General features: G+C 38.4%; 1 protein-coding gene and 1 long non-coding RNA gene across 2 annotated transcripts; one reads left to right on the top strand and one right to left on the bottom strand.

Moving 5' to 3' along the window:
* Window positions 1-626: 626 nt before the first annotated feature.
* On the bottom strand, window positions 627-4,636 carry LOC122156777. Its single transcript, XR_006167642.1, has 2 exons — window positions 4,303-4,636; window positions 627-2,286 (listed from the first exon to the last, which is right to left on the bottom strand). It is a non-coding gene; the product is annotated as an uncharacterized LOC122156777 (long non-coding RNA).
* Window positions 4,637-11,189: 6,553 nt separating this feature from the next.
* Window positions 11,190-23,735, top strand: ALB (albumin). The gene is made up of 15 exons (XM_042811641.1): window positions 11,190-11,325; window positions 12,778-12,838; window positions 13,613-13,745; window positions 14,652-14,866; window positions 15,588-15,720; window positions 16,412-16,509; window positions 17,778-17,907; window positions 18,812-19,026; window positions 19,568-19,700; window positions 20,527-20,624; window positions 20,770-20,908; window positions 21,296-21,519; window positions 22,062-22,194; window positions 23,216-23,272; window positions 23,541-23,735. The coding sequence occupies exons 1-14, from the start codon at window positions 11,241-11,243 to the stop codon at window positions 23,264-23,266; spliced, it is 1,848 nt and encodes a 615-aa protein (XP_042667575.1). The 5' UTR covers window positions 11,190-11,240; the 3' UTR covers window positions 23,267-23,272; window positions 23,541-23,735.
* Window positions 23,736-24,238: the final 503 nt, after the last annotated feature.

The following is a 24,238-nucleotide window of genomic DNA, read 5'->3' as shown; positions in this document are numbered from 1 at the left end:
AGTGAAGTGAAGTGAAGTGAAGTGAAGTGAAGTGAAGTGAAGTGAAGATCATACGTGAAGTAGCTCCCAACTAAAGGTAAGCATAAGTGGAACAGATTCACAGTTTATAAAAAATGAAAACATACTAAAAATATATTAAAATCATTAGGAAATTAAGTACATAAATGAAAATATAGTTGGGAAAAAAAAAATCAATGCTCTGTATGCTATTGGCACTTCCACATACATCAGCTCTGCCGACTGTTTTCAAATGGCATCTTAAAGAATGCAAGCAGATAACGAGAAGATGAGGTTCTGCTGGTGTATCAGTGGGATACAAAAGAGCAAAAATACATGGGTCATGAAATTTGGAATGACAGAGGCTGAAGAGCTCAGGCAGCAGCATAGAAATTGAACACTGAGTGCCACGTAGTTTCTGGGGCAGAAGTGAATGTGCTGGATTCCAAAGGCCTCCGGTGAATTATGTAAGAGGAAGAAAAAAAGATTGCCACTGAGGGTTATATCATGAAACAAACAACAATCATGCCACTGCAACAAGTACAGATAGTGCATCTAAGAAATTTATAAAAAATCCTGAAGCAAAAAGTTTTTCAGTTTTTCAGTACCATAAACCACTGTGCTGAGAATAATTTTTTTCCTGTATTTATTTTGTAAATAGATATGCACTTTTCTCATATAAATATATCACTGTAGTATTTTTGAGGGACCTTGTATGTAGAAATGGATAAATTGATCAAGCCCATACCTCATCTATTCCGTAGACTACCTACAAATATTCACCAAAAAAAACCAAAAAAACAAAACAAAACAAAACAAAAAAAAAAACCAAAAAACCAGGAGGACAGGGAAGAAAGACTTGATTGTTAAAATTCACAGAACTTGCTAACTGATGGCTCTCAGAAAACACTGAAGGCTACATATTTATAAATTAGAACAGTTAATTTGGAAAGAACCTTACAAAGATCAAGTCCAACATCATAACTGCTTAATTAAAGCAGTATATTAAGGGGGTTATTGAAATGCTTCTTGAACATTGACAGACATGGAACATCAGTCACCTTTCTAGGAAGCCTGTTCCAGTGTTTGGCCACTCTCACAGTACAGAATTTTTTCTTAAAGTGCAGTGTGACCTTCTCCTGGCATAGTTCTGTGCTGTTCTTGTGCATCCTGTCAGTGGATACCAGGGCAAAGAGAGCAGGACCTCTGTCGCTACCTCCTCTTATTAGGGAGTTGTAGAGAATAACGTCACCTGTGAGCCTTCTCTTGTGCAGACTAGTTAACCAACATATCTTCAGCTTCTTGCTGTAGGATACACCATCCAGCCCTTCTATAGAGTCATAAAATCATTAAGGTTGGAAAAGATCTCTAAGATCACCCAGTCCAGCCATCCACCTACCACCAACATTACCCACTAAGCCATGTCTCTAAATACTATATCTACCCTCTCTTTAAAGACTCACACGGATGGTGACTACGCAACCGAACTGGGCAACCTGTCCCAATGCCTCACCATTCTTTCTGAGAAGAAATTCTTTTCGTATCTAATCCGAATCTCCCCTGGCACAACTTGAGGCCGTTCCCTCATATCCTATCCTTCTACCATTGTTGCTGCCCTCTTCTGGATGCACTGAAGTATCTTACCATCCTTTTGATATTGTAGAGCCCAGAACTTCACACAATACTCAAGGTGAGGCAACATATAATAGGAGAATCACTTTTTTTTTTACTGTCAAAGCATCCCAAAATCTAGTTTGCCCTCATGTCTGCTAGGGCATACTGCTGACTCATTTGGGTAAATTCAGGCAATTTAATGCATTATAAAGAAACCAATTAAAAATGCCAACCGTCAATAACGTCTTACCTCAAAAGGCAAAACATAACTATCCCCATATTTGATGCTAAGGCTGATACTGGCATCTGTCACTTGATAAGGAAAACAGCTATATCACTTATCTCTGAATTTCATGAGACAAATTGATAGGGATGGTAGAATGATCTAGGGATCAAATGTAGAGCGGTTTAAAAGCAGGGTAGTCAATGAGATTCACTAACAGGACTCAAACACTTCAGAGATTAATGTTAAAACGGAGACTATTTTGGACATAAAAACAGCACAGCAAGAAATACAGCAATTTATGAAGTCAGTCTCTTCTTCTGTTCAATAGAACAATGCAAGATGGAAGAAAATGGTGACTTCTGACTGACTGCTGCACCACATTTGATATACTTGCTAACTTGCATGCAGCTTTCTCCCAGCAAGTAAAACCAATAAAGAAGATATCCCATCTAAAAGACATTAAATAAAACCTCAGTTAAAAAAATAAATCACACAGCTTCTTGCAGAAGTTGAGAACAGAGCCATAGAAGAGACACAGGTCATCTAAAAAATAAGCAAAGAGGAAGGAACTAACTTCCCCATTCTGAAATTCCATGATATTCAGCAATATGAATGAGTAAACAACTGTGAGACATGTCACAGAGGTGGGGATTGGGCCACTGCTTGTAGATGTAAGGCAACCAGGAGCTTGCACATTCATCTTACTAACACCCATAGAGCAATGAACACACAACCAAAGTATCTTGCAATTATCCATAATAAGCTCCACCTGTATAATCAGGAAAGAAGCTTTTCAAAAACTACTATAAATATCAGAAAATGGTTTTTTGAAGCACCTCACACACATCATTTCATGATGTGCATGAAATAACAGTGCTAAAACTGAGATATTAAGAATTGCACAGAACTGATTTCTCATGCAGTAGTTCTACATCATAAAGAGAAAGCTGAGAAAAATGTGTTTTTCTTTCTATGGGAAAGCATCATTTAAAGCTTGAAAGAATAAGAACCTGCTCTGATCACTGAATGATCACTATTACTATAAAGTAATAGTGATTACTATTATTAAAGCAATATACTACTAAAAATGTATTATTGAGAAGATACATTCTTGAAAATATATGTTGGAACGATTAGAGCCTACTCAGACCTGATCAACAAGACAGAAAACAGGCTTGCACTGACTTCTCCCAAATCTGCTTACAAGGCTTCTCAAGACTTTTAGGGCTAGCATGGTGTGAAAGAACATTTTTCCAACTTTGCAGTTGGAAAAATGTAAATGTGTTGTTTACAGGCAATTGGGAAACCATCTAAACAAAAAGTAAGGGCTAACTTAGGGGAACGAGGAGGCATTAATATCCCTGTCTTGAGATGGACTTTGGATGATATAGTGTCACATTATGCCATCACGTTATTCAATTTAAGCATAAGATTGTAATATGAAAAACATACACCATCTCTAACAGTGCTCACACAAAATATTTTCAAACACACATGAAAAAAAATGTTGGTATGCTTTTCAGCATAACTGATACGTCTCTGCTTTAGAGATGTGCTTGATGTTAGAGAATATAGGTGGGAATAACGAGGTCTGTATCTTATCTTGTCTCTTGCCACTTTGAAGAAAGCACTGAATATTGAATATTCTGGCTACTCTTTTCCGTGTCCTGAATTTTGGCATGAAGTTCAGTTTTGTAAGAACTGTTCTGGGGTTGATTTGTGCTGGCAGATTTGTGCTCTTGAATCTGTTTCAGCAGAGGACTACAAATATAAGCCATTAATAAGTCACAATAGCAAACTAAACTTACTGGAATTAGGTGTTTGACTTATGAAGGTGTAGTTAGTCTATGGATAGTAATTCTTGTTGATTCAAGCACGCTTATTTTAATGAGAGATAACTCTGGAAAGCTGAAAGTGAGTGACTGATCACCCAGAATGAATGGCCTAATGTGAAAACAAAGATGTGCCCAAAATATAGGACATATATTCCCTATGTGGAATACTGTTAGCAGGTCTCTGCCTATTCCGCTACAGTAATCAAATCCATTCAGTGTTTATGTTTGCTCGCTGGACAGGTATTCTTGCTCACTTTGTATCTATGAGTCCATCTCTGTTCAAATAAAAGGCATATATCTGTTTCAGCTGTTTGACTTGTTTTACATGGGAGCCAAACATCAGTGATAAGAATAGCAAACATAATGCACCAGAGCAGGAAAAGACTGGTAGCTGATCCCATGTCCCAGACTACAGACACTTATTGAGAAATTTACTGATAATTAAAGTTATTTTAAAAATGAGTTACTGCCCAATGGAAAAAAAAACACAACTTGCTAAGCTATATGTCCATCAGCACAGCAATGGTAGAAGGAGACAGCAACACCTTTTTCAGTATTATCATAAATCATTAAAAGTGAAGAAGACTTCCATGATCATCCAGTCCAATTGTCGACCCATCCCCTCTATACCTGCTGACGCATTGTCCCTCAGTGCCACATCTCCAAGTTTCTTGACACTTCCAGGCACGGTGACACTAGCACTCCTTGAGCAGCCCATTCCAATGCATCACCATTCTGAGAAGAAATTTTTCCTAACATCCAACATGAATTTCCCCTGGTGCAATTTGAGGCCATTCCTTCTCATCCCATCACTGTTACCTGGAAAAAGAGGCTGACCTCCACCTTGCAACAACCTCCTTCCTGAGAGCTGTAAAGAGTCATAGGGTCTCCCCGAGCCTCCTCTTCTCCAGACTGAACAACCCCAGCTCCCTCAGCCGCTCCTCGTAAGACTTATTCTCCAGATCCTTCACAGCTCCTTCTCTGGACACGCTCCAGGGCCTCAATGTTTTTCTTGTAGTGAGGGGCACAAAACTGAATGCAGTACTCGAGGTGCAGCCTCACCAGGGCCCAGTGCTGAGGGATGATCACCTCCCTGCTCCTGCTGACTACACTATTTTTGACACAAGCACGATGCTTTTGGCCTTCTTGGCCACCTGGGCACATTGCTGGCTCATGTTCAGCCGGCTGTCAACCAACATCCACAGATCCTCTTCCTCTGAAATAACCACACCACAACATGCTGATAGGTTGAAGTGATACTATACACTTTGGCAAAAAGCTATTCTTCATTTTGAGAAAGAAGAAAAATAAACGCGAGTTGGCTGCTCGCCTTTGTATTATTACTATGGAGGTTAAAAGACAAAAGCAAGGAAGAACACCTAGTCCGAAACAGCTGTGGTTATTGACAGTACATGTAGTTTTGGCACACGGACATCTTGAGATTTGGCTTATAGCTCAATGTTCATTCACACAAAAAACTTCTGGTCTTGAACAACAAATTAAAACCAACAAATGAAAAAATAAATAAAGCTGAGGGAATTAGGAGGTTTGAAAAATCACTTTGCTAAGGACTTATGTCCTAGAAGTGCTCCAGCAGTTGTTCTTACAATGATATATCAAGTTTGTTACTCAAAAAACGTAATTTTAGCACATTATGGTCTAGATATATGTAGTTTTTACTAGTAATATTAGTCCCAATGAAGGTTTTATATTAAGCTTCATGGTTCAGAATGTCCAAAAGAACTACTGATGTTCATGGCATCTCTTCATCCCTACTGATCATGTTGTATTCAGCATAAAATAGCTGATAGCACAAAATGAAGCCTGTCCACATGCAGACATGAGTTGCTTAAGTAGGTATCGCTGAACCGTTTCCCCACCTAATGAAGTTACCTACTTTGTATCTAGCTGTTCACTTTAAATATTTCTATGATACCATGTAGTGTAAAGATGTGTGTCCTCTGTTCCACATCAATTAAATTTCAAATAATTGTCCTTATGTCTCCTAAACTGAACACCACTAACACATAGTCCCCCACATAGTAATACCTGTTGCTAGCTGTAGTTTACATAAAAATGTGCATGTTCTCTTAATGTATGTGCAAATGCATCCATCTTAAAATGCAATTTCTATGTTCCTTTCTGTAATACTAGGACAGCTTTGTTGGAAGTTTACTTGGAGCAATACTGGAAGAATTGAGCAACAAAAAGCTCTGTATAATACTTAATACTGCTAAACAAACATCAGCATGGGTGTTCAAATCTCTTTTTCAGCAGTAATATGAAATGTTGGCATGAAGCACAGGACAGACAACAGAAGATATCTAGAAATAAACATGGACCCTGTATTACAAACTTACATATTAACTCCAGGGGGACAGTACTGTTCTTGCTAACACTGCACAATGCTGCAGGGGAAAATTCCAGGTAGCTCTCAAGATGCAACAGACCTTTGTCTGGCAAAGTGCAAAGTTTTGCACTTGGGCTGGAGGAATCCCAGGCATCCATACAGACTGGAAGGAGCGGTCCTTGAGAGCAGCCCTGCAGAGAAGGACCTGTGGTCTTGATAGATGAAAAACTTAACATGAGCCAGCAGTGTGCCCTTGCAGCTTGGAAAGCAAATGGTATCCTGGGCTCCATCAAAAGAGGGGTGGCCAGCAGGGACAGGGAGGTGATTGTCCCCATCTGCTCTGCTCTTGTGAGGCCCCATCTGGAGTACTGCGTCCAGGTCTGGAGCCCCCAATATAAGAAAGACAGGGAGCTGTTGGAGAGGGTCCAGAGGGGAGCCACGAAGACGATCAGGGGACTGGAGCACCTCCCCTGTGAAGACAGGCTGAGGGAGCTGGGCTTGTTCAGCCTGGAGAAAAGAAGGCTGTGGGGTGACCTCATTGCAGCCTTTCAGTACCTAAAGGGAGCCTACAAACAGGAGGGGAATCAACTCTTTGAAAGGGTTGATAACTGCAGGACAAGGGGAAACGGTTTGAAGTTGAGGGAGGGAAGACTTAGGTTGGATGTCAGGGGGCAGTTCTTTACAGAGAGTGGTGAGGTGCTGGAACAGGCTGCCCAGAGAGGTTGTGGATGCCCCGTCCCTGGAGGTGTTCAAGGCCAGGCTGGATGGGGCCTTGGGCAGCCTGGTCTAGTATTAAATGGGGAGGCTGGTGGCCCTGCCTGTGGCAGGGGGGTTGGAGATTCATGATCCTCGAGCCGTTCTGTGATTCTGTGATTCTTTGTGTGTTAAATTTCATTGTAACAGAAAAAACTTTAGTCTCCAGTCTTTAGCTGTCATTTTCTTCAGACTGCTTTGATACAGCCTTTGAACATTTCAAGAGGATGAGTTTTCACTACCACATTTTTTCATTGCTATGACCTAAGCAGTGTTCCAGTCTGGATGCATTTTACATTTAAACTTTAGGATTATTAACAATACACCTAATTATTTGTTTATATCTCACTGAACATTCTCTTAGGATTTGAAAGGAAAGACAGGTTCAAGTCTCAGGTTGATCAGGCTCGTGTTTGTAATGTAGCAGTTATTTTCTATTTCTACACTGGCTTTTTTGGTTCAGAAAATACTTGGTGGATTGCTCCTTCCATTCATTTTACTTGAGCTCTTGGATAAGTATGGTTAACCTTATTTATTCATCATTCAACCTCTCACTATTAGTTTTCACTAGTAGTTTTCAGCCAGTCTGAAGGGTTACAGGTTAACAGAGAAGATGCACATTTTAGTAAGGTCTTGTTCTTTTACAAGAAAATATGGTCAGTAAAATCCATTACCGACTCTTTCCTTGGATTTTAATAGAGTAAAGCACCACAGTTCCCACAGTTACAAAAGGTCTGGACTGACAGAATTCCCATTATCCTCCAGGAGGCTGGGATTTTTTCTATAACCACCTGAGAATAATCTCAATTTCTGACATGCTGACAAGCCTGGGCTGCTTTTCTGCTAACCTGGTTTTCCACTACTATCCTCTTCAAGATCAACTTTAATTCCTAGTTGCAGAGTTGGAAAAGAGAAAAGTAGAGGCATCCAATTTTTATGTGGTTATTCATGGAAAACAGACCAGTCTTTTTAACAGTAAAATGCATTGTATTGACATTTTTCTTACTAAAATTACTTGAAAATATTTTATGCCTAGGCACATCATTCAATTTAAAAATTCAAGATCAGAAACAAAATAATTTTTTTTGCTTTTGCAAAACTTCCAGAAAACTGAAAATTCACACAACTCCCAGCTGGAATAATACAGCACTGTGAAGAAAAAAAAATAGAGTGAAAGACTTGAGTAGGAAGTACAAGACCTTGCCCAGAGGCAGCAGGTTACTAGCTAGCAGAAGCAGCGAGTTGCGAGGCAGATGATGACCCCTCTGACTACACACTGAGAATAAGCATGTGCATTGAAACCTAACCACCAATGGGAGAAACTTATTAAAAGCAACACCCTTCTTTTCACTGACACTTTGCAAGCTAGAGCAGAGGGCAGCAGCAGGAGAGCTCCTGGAATAGCCAGTCTGGAAATCCATTCACTTTGCAGTCTCTTAGAGAGAAGCCGCTCAAGTTCTGCAATTCCCTCTTCCCCTCAACTTCCAGTAGTCCCCATATGGGGAATCCTGAAGATTAAGATTTATAATTGCTAAAACATCTTGTAGGGTTTTGTTTCCGCTTCTGCAACATTCTTGCATTAACACAGTTTTAAGGCTCTGCAGTCTCTTCTCTGTCTTAATCTACCTGCCCAAACATTGTCTGCACTGGAAGCATATATTCATATTCACGTATATTTTGAAAAGCATTTTACTGAACTAGTGCAATTAGCATTGAAGTTGTATGGGACAGGAGCAGTAAAATCAGAAAAATGAGAGGAGATGATGGAAAGAAAATTTGGAAAGAAGGAAGGACAACAAGTTGTCATTGCCAGAAACTAAATAAGCCTATTCATTTCAACACTGTATTTGATGTGAAGTTACTAAGTGTTTAAATTTTAAGTTCATAGAAGGGAATACTACCTACCCAGAGCATTTTTAGCATATGTATAGACAGGACAACTACTGTTGTAGATCATATCTTTGCTGCATTTGATAGAGACAGAAATAAGGGACTTCAGCATATAGCATGATATTATCTCAGTGAAATTTCTGTCTAACTGTAATTAAAATGAATGAAATAGAAGAACACAGTTTACCCTGAACTTCAGGAGAGTGAACTTATATCTGCTAAAGGAGTTGTTGGAGGAGATCTCCTGGGAAGCTGTTCTTAGGGGCATAGGAATAGAACAGAGCTGGTAACTTTTCTGGAACACCCTTTTGAGAGCACAAGTGGTCTCCATCCCCCAGCAGAATAAATCAAGCAGAGGATGCAGGATACCACCATGGCTGAGCAAGTCAGACTGAGGGAAAAAAAGGAAAAGTATGAGCAGTGGAAGTGTGGTTGGGTAGCCTGGGAAGAAAATACGGATGGACATGCAGAGAAGGGATCAGGAAAGCCAAGGCACAGATGAAACTAAACTTGATGAGGGATGCGAAAAATAACAAGAAGGAATTCTATCAGTACACTGAACAGAAGGGACAGGCAAAGGAGAGTGTACCTCCTCTCATAAAAGAGAAGGGAGAACTGGCTTCAACAGACATGGAGAAGGCTGCAGTAATCAGGGAGTTTTTCACCTCAGTCTTCACTAGCAGTTGGGCTTCCCACGCCTCTTGTGTCCCTGAACCTCTGGGCAGAGGTCAGGAAAGCAAAATCCCTCCCACTGCAAGAGGAGAGCAGGTTCAAAACAGCCTCATGAGGCCATACGTGTAAAAATCTGTGGGCTGGACAACATGCATCCCAGGGTCCTGAAGGAACCAGGCCAGTTTCCATCATATTTGAAAAAATCATGGCTGTCAGGATAAGTCCCCACTGATTGGAAAAGGGGAAGCATCACTCTCACTTTTAAGATAGGGTGAAAGGAAGATTCCAGGAACCAGTGGCCGGTGAGCCTCACTGTGCCTGGGAAGATCACGGAGTTGACCCTCCAGAGGAAATTTATTCAGCTCTTAAATAATTGCCAACAACAGCTAAAAATACTTCTCTACATTCTGTATTAAAGATGGTCTAACAAAGAAACTTAGAGACTGACTGAAATGTTAGCAGGCAGCTATTGGTTTCTGCCTGCTCAAACTATTCACTGTAAATTATATATAGTTCAGCTCTGTTCTATGCTCTTCCCCAGCTCCCTGTTAAAAAAACAAAAAAGTATTGAAATGGGCTGTTTATATTATTTTCTCCTGCAGAAATGTATCACTTTGCACTGCGTAAGGATCCAGTCTTACACTTCATATTTCTTCAAAGCCTTTCATTAAATATTCTGCAAAAGTATTTTACATTTTATACCATGCCCAGGGACTTAGGGAAAACTTCACAGTTCTACCTGTGTCTGATCTTCTAAATTACTGATTAATCAATATAAACCTCATAAAAAGGAGACCAGAACATAACAAAGAGAATACTCTTGGAATTATGTCAGTGTAAATGAGACTTCATTACAAAAAATATTAAGTATCAGCAACGTGCAAATGTTTACATATCTATTTGGCAGTTTTTTCGTGTCCTGATGAATAGCACTACCCTCAGGAAACCAGAATGAAAGCTATCAAATCAAGTGCTCAAATCATCTTTTTTGGTGTCGAGCAGCCTTCCTTTTGGATGTTCCTTAAGCCTATGTTGAGAAACTTGGGATGAGATGAGGTCTTACATAATATAAAAGCGCCTTTTTCAGTTTACTTGATACTGCTCTGTTGTCTGAATGAAATTGTTCCACCCTGGTCCTACATGTATTGTGAGATTCAGATACGTTGCTTTCACACTCTTACCTTCTCTAAGAATTCAGAGGTCAATTAAAATTGGAGATGCTGTTTATCTGTACCTTCGTGTTGATCATTATATTTTACCAATATATAATTTTTTATATAAAATTAAAGACTAGATTCACTTGTGTTCCTTGTACCATTCCAAGGTGAGGAGCACAGTATATACCCTTCTTAAACATTTATCTCTGTCCCTGAAGGATTGACAGCATGTAGACTATCCTAAGTAAGCTGCTATCTCACCTTTGTAAGGGGATTTAAAACTAAAATTCTCTGATTTGAGTGAGTATGCAAACTCAGCCCTAACTGGGTGAATTATTACTGTACAACACAAACCTGCTGTGCTTTTGAACAAATAGTAGCAAAAAAAGAAGCGCAGCTATAGGGTTAGACGATGACATTTTAGTGCGATGCCTTGAACTCCTTGTTTGTAATTTGATAAGGAAATTTACGCAAAACTTTATCTGTTTGGATGCTGGAAGGTCCTTTTGAGGACCTTTTCAGGACAAAAAGGTCCAGAGGAAAACATAATAAACAAATAATATCAAATTCATTTTTGGCAAGGACACTCCAAGTTTTGTAATCTTCAGGCCAAATGGAAATCTACAGTTGCCAGCTCTACAGTTAATATTTTACAGAAGCAGTCAGTAAAAGGTATATAAGAAAATGATTTCCCTTCAATCATCCTAGCATTTTGAATAATTTAGCCTGCATCATAATCTGCAGCCATGAAGTGGGTAACATTAATTTCATTCATTTTCCTCTTCAGTTCAGCAACATCCAGGAATCTGCAAAGAGTTGCTCGTGACGCAGGTAAGAAAACACTAATTAATTGCCCTTATTTTCTTTGTTATACTGACTTAATGACTTTGATGCAATTTGATGAAAAGACTGGCTTGAAAATAAACTGTATGAAAAAATCTTGAGGGGTAGGTAGAACACTCTGGACTATTACATAATAGAGTAAGTTTTGTGATGTGTCTCTTTGTGCTGCAAAGTGAATTATATGATCAGATGTTGAACATTCACATCCTGTTATTTTCCAGCACCGAGTAAGTAGATGTGCAGATCTTTTTGAATGACCGTATGTAACTGAGCTCCTCACCAGTGTCAGTTAATGGTTTTCACGCAAATAGGTCAAAAATTTAAAAATCTAGATCTCTGTCTCGGCTGAAAGGAAGCCTAGCTAAAAACCTACTGTGCTGTTTTTCCCCATGCTATTAAATTTTATGGCTTAGCCAAACAAGAATTTCTGTAGGCAGACCTAGAAAATTTTTCACTAGTATTTTTAATTTTAGTTTGAAACATGAAAATACACAAATTTAACAAAACTGAGTTTTCAGGAACTGGTTAAAAATACCAGTGAACAGCAACTGATGCACATTACACTTTTTAGCACTGAAATCCTTATTATCAAATCAGGTCTACTGACAATTCTTCATTTTTGAAAACATTTTCCTTTAGTTCAGGTAAAGGAATTCTTCCTCATGTTTTTTTAAGTGCTTCTGAATGGCATTTCTAGAACAAATGACTGTCCTGTTTTAGTAGCTCAGTCATTACTGTGGCCATCTGCCTCAGTTTGTTTTTGGAAAGCCTTCTTACTGTGAGCAAGGTATAACCACAAGATATATTTATTACCATCAGGACCCAATGAAAGGTCTCACCTGTTTTCCTTTTTGGATGAGCACAGATGGTATGCCTTAGGTGAAACGAGTATGAATCTGCCCTGTTTGAAGAAAGAAAAATCTATTAATGCTTACTCTAATCCAGCTGATGCCGCATTCCTTTATTTGTAGAGTGGACACGTTCATGTTGTTGGTTATGCAAAGCATATTTGCTGATCCTTCAGTTGCAGCAGCCATTTTGAATATTTGATTTATGAATATAATTACAGAGGTGAATATTGTATTAAAACCCCCAAAATTATACACTTACACTACTCTCGAAAGTCTGCGGGTATCTGCAGATAAATGGTCATCTGAGACAGCGAAGAATTTGAGATGGCCTGAAGAAACCTTTAGATTGATATTCCTTGATACATGGGACACTGTACCCAAAGATGGGAAGTTCACTACTGCTCAGCATTAGTTTGGTCTGTTCCAAACAGACAAATAATGATCTTACTCCCTGAAACGCAAGAGCTGTGTTCATGCTGCACACTTGTGAAAACCTGGCCTGAAGTGGACAGAATTATTCTTTAAAAATGGGGTCTTGCTTGTGACAGTAAGCATCACTGCTTATTGGTTTTGTTTTGTTTTTCCCTAGAGCACAAGAGTGAAATTGCCCATCGCTACAATGATTTGAAGGAAGAGACATTTAAGGCAGTGTAAGTGAATGATCAGCTTACATTTTCTGATTGTTTTCCATCTCTATTAATATTGGACATGGATAAAAAAGGGAAACTAAAGCACACTGAATGTCTTCTCATACAAAGCCTACAGATGTTTTATGAGCCGCAAAAGTCATGATGACTTTCTTGTTCTCTGGGAACACCATCCCATGCAAACCTTATTAGGAAACTTGCGTTCCTCATGTATAAAGAAAATAGATGTGAATAAGACAGTTTTGGTAACCTTTGGATGGAGAGAAAATGCTCTGGACTATTATATTACCAAAAAAACAAAACCAGACAAATAAACACCTCAAACCCAAAACTTCTGGCAGGTATTCTGAACAATTCAATAGTTTTCTTCTGAAACAGATTTTGGGAATGGCAAAATAGGTAAGTTCTGGCAAAAAGTTATGAGTGGCAAACCAGTTCTTGCAGGAACAGAACCATTTTTAAAAGAAGACAGCCTGCAGATCGTCACTTGTAACAATGGCAAAAAGAGCAGTATAAGTACACTGGCATGAAATTGGCAGAAAATTAAAATCACAGTCTTTTCCTTGATTATACCAATCTATCATTCAAAACATTCATTACTGGGGAGTAAAGGTCAAAAATATTTTACAGAAAGGAAATGAGAAGACCGAGAGTACAAGATCCATTACTATGATCTTCTTGCTGCTCTGTTTAAGTGTTTGAAGAAATTGTTTGAAGAAATAATTTTGTTATTTATATTTCTTATCTCCATATTGCAAAATATGCTTTCTGTTTCAGTGCCCTGATCACATTTGCCCAGTATCTCCAGAGGTGTTCTTATGATGGACTGTCAAAGCTTGTGAAGGATGTTGTTGATCTGGCACAAAAATGTGTGGCCAATGAAGATGCTCCTGAATGCTCAAAGTCACTGGTAGGCAGTGAATCCTTTGGTACTGTGTTTCACCTCATTCTATGCAGCTATCAAAGTCATCCTCACCCTGGTACATATACTTTATCCTTTTGGGTGTTCCTGTTGTCATCAGCCAATGCCAATCAGATTTTTGTGCTGAAGCAAAGAACTTGTTATGAAGTTCTGTCCTTCAGAAGTGCCACAATAATTAATGGAGCAATACTTTGGAGCCCAAAAAGCAGATTTCAGTACATGAAGTTTTGCATTGTCCACAAATACATGTTATTTGTTTGCTGACTGGAAAACATGTGATGCTAAGAATTACAGCAAACAAAGCATAGGGGTTTCAACATGAGGTTACTTGGAAAGATATCTGTGATAATTCAACATACTCTAGTAAAATTTTTTGAAAAAAATTGCTAAGATCGGGTATCAAAAGATGTCTCCAGGTACATAAGATCCTTAGATACCTAGCAGGTTCAGCCAGGCCCTGAAGAAAGTTAGGTGCTAGTGCCCTTCTCAACTCCTATGTTCAAATCAAACATTATGACTATAGTAATTCTCCCTAAAGGCTTCCCAAGGTGATTGTCAAGTAGAACATCAAACCCTGCTTCGATTAATCTGAATTCATTAGTCAGATTACAAGAAAAAATAGACCACTGTCTTGCATGCACTATTTAATTATAACTAATATAAATATATTTTCAGTAAACCATTCTAACTGTTTTTATACTGGACTACATAAAACAAGATTTTGTGAAATTGTATTGAAAACAATGGATTATTCTGGTTTATGGTTTAAATATTGTCTGGTAAAAACTTACTTTTTTATCTGGGCTTTCTCTTACAGGTAGATAGACAGTTCCTTACACTTTTTACATAATGTCTTTCTAGCAATAATTCTGACTCTCACCATCTCCCTTATAGCCTTCCATTATCCTTGATGAAATCTGCCAAATGGAAAAGCTCCGTGACTCATATGGTGAAATGGCCGACTGCTGTAGCAAAGCTGATCCTGAAAGAAATGAGTGCTTCCTGTCATTTAAAGTTACCCAACCAGACTTCATTCAGCCATACCAAAGACCAGCTTCTGATGTGATATGCAAGGAATACCAGGACCACAGAGGGCCATTTCTGGGACAGTAAGAAAAATGCTGCTGTTGCATTGTTTAAGTATTTAGCTAAAGGATCCCCAAGGTCTAGTGAGCGTGTGGGCATGAAAAAGTTGTAAACATGCAGTTGAATATTTACATGCACAAAACAGCTGCTCAATTATTAAATATCTAAAGTTCTGATCACACTTTTTTCAGTCTATGCTGAGCAGATTTTTCCATTCAAAATGTGCTTTAAGGGATCACATTTTATAAATCCTTGAGGATATTTTGCAAAAAATAAATTTAAAAAAACCTTCAGTTTTTCCAATATTAATGTAACAATTTACTTGCTCCAGTTTCCCACTACCTCTATTCTAACTGGAAAGGGTATGAAGAAAAATAAGAGTAAAGAGAATAAAGATTAACAATGAAATCCTGGGAAAACGGCCACATATTAATTTTTCATGCTCAAAATTAAAATTCTCAAATATTTGACAATGCATTTAAAACAAGCATACATACATCAAACAAAGTGGCTGAAGATACAAGGACTTCATAATTCCATCACTGTTAAGGAGTCCTGCTTTGGAAATGCTGAGATTTAGCTCAGCATATACCATTAGTAGGCATTATACATACTAGAAGAGTACAATAGAAAAGTACATTAAATTTCTAAACTAGAAACAAAAGTTATAAAAGCCATAAAAGATTCAAATCCATTTACTGTTGCCACTGAATTACGTAACTTATGTTTTCCTTTTTCTTATAGTATCATCTATTCTGTTGCAAGAAGAAACCCCTACATGTTTGCCCCTACAATCCTTAGTTTGGTTGCTGATTACGAACATGCACTTCAAAGCTGTTGCCAAGAGAGTGATGTTGGTGCTTGCCTGGATGCCAAGGTAGGTCATATTTTTCACTGTGTGTGAAAGCAAAGTAGCTGCTACGTAAAGGTGAAGTGTAGACAGAAGGTGTGCTAACCAAAGAGGATCTAGAGAAGAACAGATCTCTCTCAACATGCAATTTCTACTCTCAACAGAAAGTTGTATGAGAGATTCCTCCCTTATTCCTTGCACAAGCAATTGAAAGAGAAAGAGTGAGAAACGGGTTGAATGTTCCTGCTTATGCAAATTTTTGTATGAAGTACTTGTAGAGAAGGATTAATCATACGTTAACCCTAGGATTATGATCAGATTACTTCCATATAGCTTTGCTTTTTAGAGAACTGTAGACGAGATTTCATATTTAGCATGAGTCAAATTTTCCCTTTGTCTGTCTCAAAACTCCCCCCCAGTGACTTCCACATGATCTATAGCGGGGTGCGGGGTAGAACGAGGTGACCTTAAAGGTCCCTTCCCACTTAAACCATTCTATGATTCTATGATTATGTGAATTGTAGTAAATACGTCTGTGAAGATAGATGCTGGACTGCATAGTTAGAGTTGCCTGAAGAATCCCCAGTTTGCTTGGCTTTCTATAAGAGCTAACTGGATAAGAATCTTTTGTGTTTCTGAAATGGAATTTTTAGATTTGCCTTTTTCTCATTCCATTAAATGTCAGCCTAATGTGACACTGTGCCTCCTGTTACTACAGGAAAATGTCATGAGAGAAAAAGCCAAGAAAATAAGCATAAAGCACCAATATTCTTGTGGAATCTTCAAGAAGTTCGGAGATAGAGTTTTCCAAGCACAGTAAGTTCCAATCAGTGTTTTACAAAAAGAGGGCTTGTTGACATAAGTCTGCAATGACTCACAAGGAAAATACCAGCATATATATTTTGCTTCTATATACTTACTTTGAAAATTGTAGTCATGGTACTTTCTTGCTTACTTTGGCTGAGAACTGTTGAGGTTAGAAAGTCAGTCTTTCCAGTCTACACCTCCAGTGATTTCTTTTTCAACTTTTAGATGTAAAATCTAGTTCAAATAAGGTTTCTGCATAAAGAGTTGATGCAGAGTAGAACCTGTGTATTCCAAGTGGATGGTGAGCAGTAGTAAAAAAAAGGTCAGCCACACAAATTACAAAGAAATGAAATCGTTCCTAGAATCAATACAAAAGACGTGGAGTTATGTGAGAAAGTATCACTGAGAACCAGAGATTCCAGTGTGTTTAACCTACATTTTTTGCCAAGTTTACAACCGTTCTGATGTCTGTAGCTTTTAGCAATAGGCACATAAGAAACTAAGCTGAGAGCAGTCAAATTTGGCAGAATCACAGTTCTTGGCTACAGCACATTTTTAAGATTAAGAAAGACTTTTGCAGTTAAAAAATGAATCACCTGCTTTACTACAGAGAACTTCTTTAACTCAGTGGACAACATACTAAAATCTGATATGTAAAATGTTTGTAATTATCTAAAGGGAGGTGGGAAGCAAACTGATGAGGCCAGGCTCTTCTCAGTGGTGTGTAATAACAGAACAAGGAGTAAGAGCCTAAAACTTGAACATAGGAAGTTCCACATGAATAACATGGAGAAGAACCTCTGAAGGCGACAGAGCACAGGAACAGGTTGCTGAGAGGTTGTGAAATCTCCTTATGAGGAGATATTCAAGAGCCAGCCGGACGCCTACCTGTTCGACCTATTATAGAGTACCTGCTTTAGCAGGGAGGTTGGACTCAATCACTTCTTGAGGTCCCGTCCAACTTCTGCAATTGTGTGATAAAATTTTCTAGGACAACCTGACTAGATGTAGCCAACTTTTATTTAAAAGTTCAATTGATTCTAAGTCTCTGCTTAGTAATATAGAGATGTTTTACAGCCATTCAAAATAGATAGGAAACAGTAGAGATCGATTCTTACATAGACAGATCAGATCAGAAGTACAAATTACAAAGCCTTGTTTTCTGGACAATTAAATCTAGGTGAGAGCACTGCTGATCTACAGTATTATATTTAAGACTTGCAACTTCCTGTTCAATGTGGAGCTTTGAGTCAAGTGTATTCATCTTTTCTATCTAGAAAACTTGCTCGCCTAAGCCAAAAATACCCCAAGGCTCCATTCTCAGAAGTTTCTAAACTTGTACGTGAGTCTAAGGAGATCGAAAAAGAGTGCTGTGCAGGGGACATGGTGGAGTGCATGGATGACACGGTAAGCTCAATATTCTTCAGAAAGTACTTAAATACATGAAAAACAATAGGAAGAAAATTTCAGCAGCTATTCGGAGTCCAAGCAGCTTGTATTCAACACTGCCAAAAGGTTCCTCAGCCACTAGAATACAGCTGGATGGCTATTAATGGAAACAGATTCTATACCTCTTCTAAGTCTAGCTCTTTATGATCATGAGGACAAGGACTGGTTGCAGACACGGTAGCACAGGTATTTGGTTAAAATAAAAACATTTACTATGGGACTTGTTTGATGGCATTTACTCCAATTCCATTGTAAACAGAGCAAAAGAAATCAGAGGCAAAAAGGCCAGAAATTCTTCGCAGCTCTGATGTGTATACTGCCATTAATCCAGCTTTCCTGTATTGCAACAAATTCTGCAGGACAGCTCAATCAGGAGAATTTGCAAAACTGCAGTAGTGGCGTTACCTAAATACTGCCAGCCCAGCTGGAAATTAGACATATTTCTTAAACCTACAACCAGTTTGTGTCCTGGGCTGGCTCCATGAAATCCTAGAGCTTTTAATGTTTTGTCTTCTGTCAGAGCTGCCCATGTGACAGGATTGAAGAGATCAGTCAGTCACCCTTGTGACAGTCTCAGTGGCTTTCACTGCCTTTCCAGAGATTGTCTTCTCAAAGGTTCTAAGATCAGAGAGGGAACCTTATTCTTCCTCGCACCTGAGAACAACACGTTCTACATACACAGGAAAATGCCAGTCCCTCCAATTATTTCGTCTCCTATGGAGACAGCATTTGTTTAGGAAACTGCGCAGTAAATAAGTAACCTGAATGAAAAGAGAGGAGTCTGAAAGAGAGAGGAGTTGAATTAATATGTCTTTAAATTATTACTTCATAGCTTGCCTGAGGCTATGTTTTAATTTTACAGGCAGAGGTCATGAACAATATGTGCTCTAAACAAGATGTTTTCTCAAGTAAAATCAAAGGCTGCTGTGAGAAGTCTATTATGGAACGAAGCCAGTGTATTATGGATGCAGAATTTGATGAGAAACCTGCAGATCTTCCCTCATTAGCTGAAAAATACATACAAGATAAGGAATTGTGTAAAAGTTTTGAAGCAGGCCATGATGCATTCATGTCAGAGTAAGTAGTCCCAACTTTACGCATGCTTGTACCTGAACATTCTTCTAAATTATTTGTTCTCATTTCTGGACCTTTTGCACCATGAGGGAAAAAAAAACAAAACAACACAACAAAAACCTGTCCTCTTGGATGTTCCAAGTGTGCATGGAGAAAAGAGGTTACGATTACCATATGGAAATCCAGTGGGACAGATGTAACTTCAATCCTAGTTTCTCATTCATGCTTTGTGACTGTTCCTCTTCAGCATTGCACTACTTATCAAGGCTGAACTGATCATTGCTTTTCCTTTATTCAGAGTTTCTGTTCAGGTCCACATGCATTATCTGCTTAAGAAGCATTCTGTCCTAGGAAAGCTATTCTATTCCTCTTACATTTGTCCTGTTGGCAGTCAACAGAGTGGTCCAAAACATTATATGAAAAGGAAGTGTTCACCTTACATGATCTCATCTGAGGGACTGTCATTGTTGATTACTATGTTGTACTTGTGGAAAGCAGCATGATATTCAGGAGCTCTAATGCTGTCAGCTCATGTGTCTTTCAGATTTGTTTATGAATACGCACGAAGACACCCTGAGTTCTCCACACAGCTGATTCTGAGAGTTGCCAAAGGATTTGAATCACTCCTGGAAAAGTGCTGCAAATCTGATAACCCTGCTGAGTGCTACGCAAATGCTGTAAGTGCAGTGTTTTGTCTGCATGTAATTAAAATGCTTGCATGATACCTATAATGAAGCAATTTAATAAAAGAGCAGACAGAAAGCATTTTGAGAGACTAATCCCCAGGAGAAGTTAGTATTCTGATGGGACACAAAGTAGTCCAGATCCCATGACAACATTATAAAGTGATCTCAGAACTCCACTGGTCACCCTCAAAACTTCAGACTAGTTTCACTCAATTTCCTGATGCCTCTGACTCTCAAAAGTGGTACTGCTTGTCCTAAATAAGTTAATTAATAGCTAGTTAGCCAAATTAATCTGTTCTCCTGTTTATACTGAGTAGCTAGTCACTGATTATGATAGAAACTTGCATGGTCAGCTCACATAGAAAATCCTAAGTTTTGGTCTCCTGACCTTGAATTTAATCATCTGCAAATCACAGCAGAATTTGATTCACTGGGAGCTTTGGCCCAGCTACAGAAAGAAGATGTTCCCTCTCACAGCTGATTGCCCTGTATTTTAGAAATAGTCACTTGATTTTAAGAATATAGACGACAAATCCCTAACAGAGGAGATGAGACAAATATTCTCTAAGAAGCAGATCCAATGGATAATTAAATTTCAAAAATCTTCCTGCCATTTTAATTACATTTCTGTTAGAACTGAATTCTCCTATGTGAATCAAGGCCCCTTACTCCAGAGGAACTCACAACAAATGGACTTTGACTTTGCGTAACAGGTATTTTAGAGCTAGCAAGCTTTAGAAGAGACCGAAAACTCTATCTGTACAATTGTTACCAGGATGTTCTCTACTGTTACTGACAAACGTATACTTGTTTACAGAAAGAACAACTGGACCAACATATCAAAGAAACGCAGGATGTTGTGAAGAAGAACTGTGATCTTCTCAGTGCCCATGGCGAGCGAGACTTCTTCAAGTCGTAAGTACTTTCTGATGAGTACTTCTTCCATGTAAACAATTATTATTCTGGCTGCATTGGGAGTATGTATTCAGACTTTTCAGGTCTAGTTCAGTAGAACATTCTTCAGATGTGAATGAATAGTCATTTTGTTGTGCTTTTTCAGCATCCTGATCCGCTACACTAAGAAAATGCCTCAAGCACCCACTGAAGCCTTGCTTAAAATTGGAAAGAAAATGACAGATATCGGTACTAAGTGCTGCCAGCTTTCTGAAGACAGACGCATGGCTTGTTCTGAGGGTTATGTGAGTACACTTGTTTATTTTCCTTATTTCTCTTTGAGATTTCTTCTGTTCTCAAAACCATTGAATTCTGGTGAGGTAGTAAGCTGACACTTAATTTTCATAGCTTTTATGAAAAAGCTATGAACTCATGTTTGGAAAAGCTGAAGAGTCTCTTAAAAGAAAACTGTGCTTAACAGTTGTAACCAAACGGCCAGATTACAGATTAAGAAATCCCTGACTCAAGAAACACGCATTTCATTTCAGACTTTAAGACCATGCCATTTCTGAGCGGGAGTTTAGTTTGGAGATCTTCCACTTCTAGGCATCCTGTTTTGACACAAACAAACATCACACATTTCTTCTGTTATTATTGAATGCTTAACATGTTTGCACTTCTTTCGTTTTCAGCTGAGCATGGTGATTAATGATATGTGCAGGAAACAGGAGACCACACCGATAAATGACAACGTTTCACACTGCTGCAGCGAGTCCTATTCTAACAGGAGACCATGTTTCACTGCCATGGGAGTAGATACCAAATATGTTCCTCCACCATTTAATCCCGATATGTTCAGCTTTGATGAAAAACTGTGCAGCGCTCCTGCTGAAGAACAAGAATTAGGCCAGATGAAGTAAGCTAAAGGAAATACCTTGTAGAAGATATTTGAAGGTGTAACATGTTAGCAGGGGCACAAGTATGCTGCAAAAACACTCTCTTTTTGCCTAACTGGGAATTCACTGGTGGTAAAGAAAACCAGATGAAACTGTGTGTTTGTACTGACCGTGTCAGTGCACAACATTATGTAGATGAGAAGAGGCAAAATAAGGTATTTTCTTCAAATGAAATTAGGGTCTTAGATGACCAGTTTTGTGTAAGCCCATTACCAGTGCAAGTCTTAGGATGTACTTAGTTAAGGCAGCATACAGATCGTTCCAGTAAGTTCTTTCCCATCTGTATTTAAAAAAAAAAAAAAAGGAAAAAGAAAAAGCAGCAGATGGTGGTGTTAGACTGAGAGTTTGGAGACAAAAAACAGGCACAAGCTACCCTAGACATGGCAAAAAGCCCCTTAAATGAGATATATCTGCATGGAATGACATTTTTTAAAACTCCAGTTAAAAAAAAAAAAAAATGTCAACAGGTAGCATTAACTGTATATTGTGGTTTTGTTTTCAGATTGCTTGTCAACCTCATTAAACGCAAGCCCCAGATGACAGAAGAACAAATAAAGACAATTGCTGATGGTTTCACTGCCATGGTTGACAAGTGCTGCAAGCAGTCAGACATCAATACATGCTTTGGAGAAGAGGTACTTCCTATGTCCTTTCAAAAAATAAAAATTAAAAAAGTATACAGGGAACTGAAAACTCATTAGGAAACCATCTAGTACGGGACTCTGCAGCCTACAGTGTTTGGTTGTCTGTATGCTCTCACAATAAATTTGCCTGCAGAACTTAGAATACATCTTAACAGAACAGATAATGGTCACAGGTTATAGTCCTTGAATAATTTCATTTGGAAATGTTGTTTGGAGGTAATTTAGTCCAATCCTCCTCTTAAAGCAGAGAAAACTTCTGGATTAGGTAAGGTTGTTGAGAGACTTCTTTGAAAGAGCATGTTACCTACAAGCCACAGTTGAAAATTATGTTTGTGTAGAGTTTAAACCATATCTGTAGCATGCGTAAACTGCCTTTTGTGCAACAGACACTGATAGAACGCTAATGATTGCCAGTGAAGAATGCATCTAGGTCAGTTATCAGAGATATCTAGAAAAAACAGACATAGTGGTAGGGGGAATCCAGCTGATTATGTTCTATGAACAATCACTCCATTTTTTTCTGCTACATGAACCACAAACACAGCTGTTCGTTCATTGTTTACTCTTCCCTGTAGTAACTACAGGAGAAGCCTATCTGTAGCCATATTGTTGAGTAAGCTCAAAGCATTTGCAGGAAGTATAAATGTCAGTTTCCAGAGAGCGATCTTTGTCACTGGAAGCATTAACAGATCTGTACTACTGGTATCTTTAACTACTTATTGAACCAACTATTTTTCACCTATAACCAAAGTATTGCATAGGCAAATATATTAGATCTTGAAAGAAACTACTTTGTAATTCACTCTAAAAGAGTATTTTCTACCTTCACAAGATTGAAAAATATCCATCATACAAGAGTGCACGGCTTCTGAGGCTAGAAAATATCATGAGAATTATCCTCTGAGCCAAAGCTCAGACTTGGGTTGAAGTTCATAGAAGTTTCCACTCAAAATGCTACCAATGATGCTGCCTTTGTTTCTCTTTCACAACTGTTGGTCCTCCTTTTTTTTAGGGTGCCAACCTAATAGTCCAGAGCAGAGCGACGTTAGGAATTGGTGTTTAAGACATGGTAGGTAACAGTATCTATCTCTTTCTCCCCATCCTTTCACCTATTTAACTGCTTCAAATTAAAAAAAAACAGAACAAAACAAAACAATCAAACAAAAAAAACGTACCTAGCTTCCATTTCACCATCATGCTTTTTCAGTGGGTGGCCTAAAATCTATTGTTATATAGCATATGAAGAGTTGAAATATTACTAGAATGATATTGGTTTACAAAATAACCCTTTTTTTTCTTCCTTTTCTTCCCTTCTCTCCCCTCCAAATCCCATCTAGGTTGCCAGTGAGAAAAATACAAAGATAAAATGCTTCTCCTGCCCATTACCTTTTTTCCCTTGTTATTGAATCATGGTTTCGTAAATCTTCAGTGTTTTGTCAAACAATATGCTTTTCCAGAAACTTTTCAATTCTATTACATGCAAAAAAAAAAAAAAAAAATAGAATAATAAATAAAAGCTTTTTAAATCTGCATTAGTCTCAGTCTGGTGGTAACTGCCCAAAGGCAAAGAATGACAGCACTCCTTACACAAGATGGTTGCTACAGCTGTATATATGGACAGGCGTTCTATTGTTTTCTCTTGTAAAGTACTCACATCACACAAATCTAATAGTATGAAAGCTGGTGTGATATTTAGTAGAGCTTAATTCTCTGACTCAATTACAGGAACATTTCACTTTTCACTTCAGTGGTTATTACACAGTAAGACAATGTTCAAAAGCACAGTTCACTCTAAGATGGTTAGCAGTGTTCACTTGAAAAAAATAAAATAAAATAATGCATATACATCAAGCATCTCTTGGCTTGCAAAGAGCTGCAGAGTTAGCTACTTTTAGACACTTCTGTTTATGCCTTCAATTCTTTTCAAAACAGATTTTGACTTTAGAGATGCCTTTTGAGAAGCCAACAATCAAAATAATGTCCTTCACTGCAGGAAGTTCCTAACAGAGAACTTCCATGTCACTAAAGCACCATG

This window comes from Centrocercus urophasianus, unplaced genomic scaffold (assembly GCF_019232065.1).
Source record: "Centrocercus urophasianus isolate 14NV4802_14NV808 unplaced genomic scaffold, USGS_Curo_1.0 seq_13, whole genome shotgun sequence".
Taxonomy (NCBI): Eukaryota; Metazoa; Chordata; class Aves; order Galliformes; family Phasianidae; genus Centrocercus; species Centrocercus urophasianus.
This window is presented reverse-complemented; position numbering and strand designations above follow the sequence as displayed.

Excerpts from the sequence above, each read along its gene's own strand:
- ALB (XM_042811641.1), top strand. The coding sequence starts at position 11,241 with ATGAAGTGGGTAACATTAATTTCATTCATTTTCCTCTTCAGTTCAGCA. Across the intron at positions 12,839-13,612 it reads GAAGAGACATTTAAGGCAGT|TGCCCTGATCACATTTGCCC; the intron begins GTAAGTGAATGA and ends TTTCTGTTTCAG. Across the intron at positions 20,909-21,295 it reads TGGCTTGTTCTGAGGGTTAT|CTGAGCATGGTGATTAATGA; the intron begins GTGAGTACACTT and ends TTTCGTTTTCAG.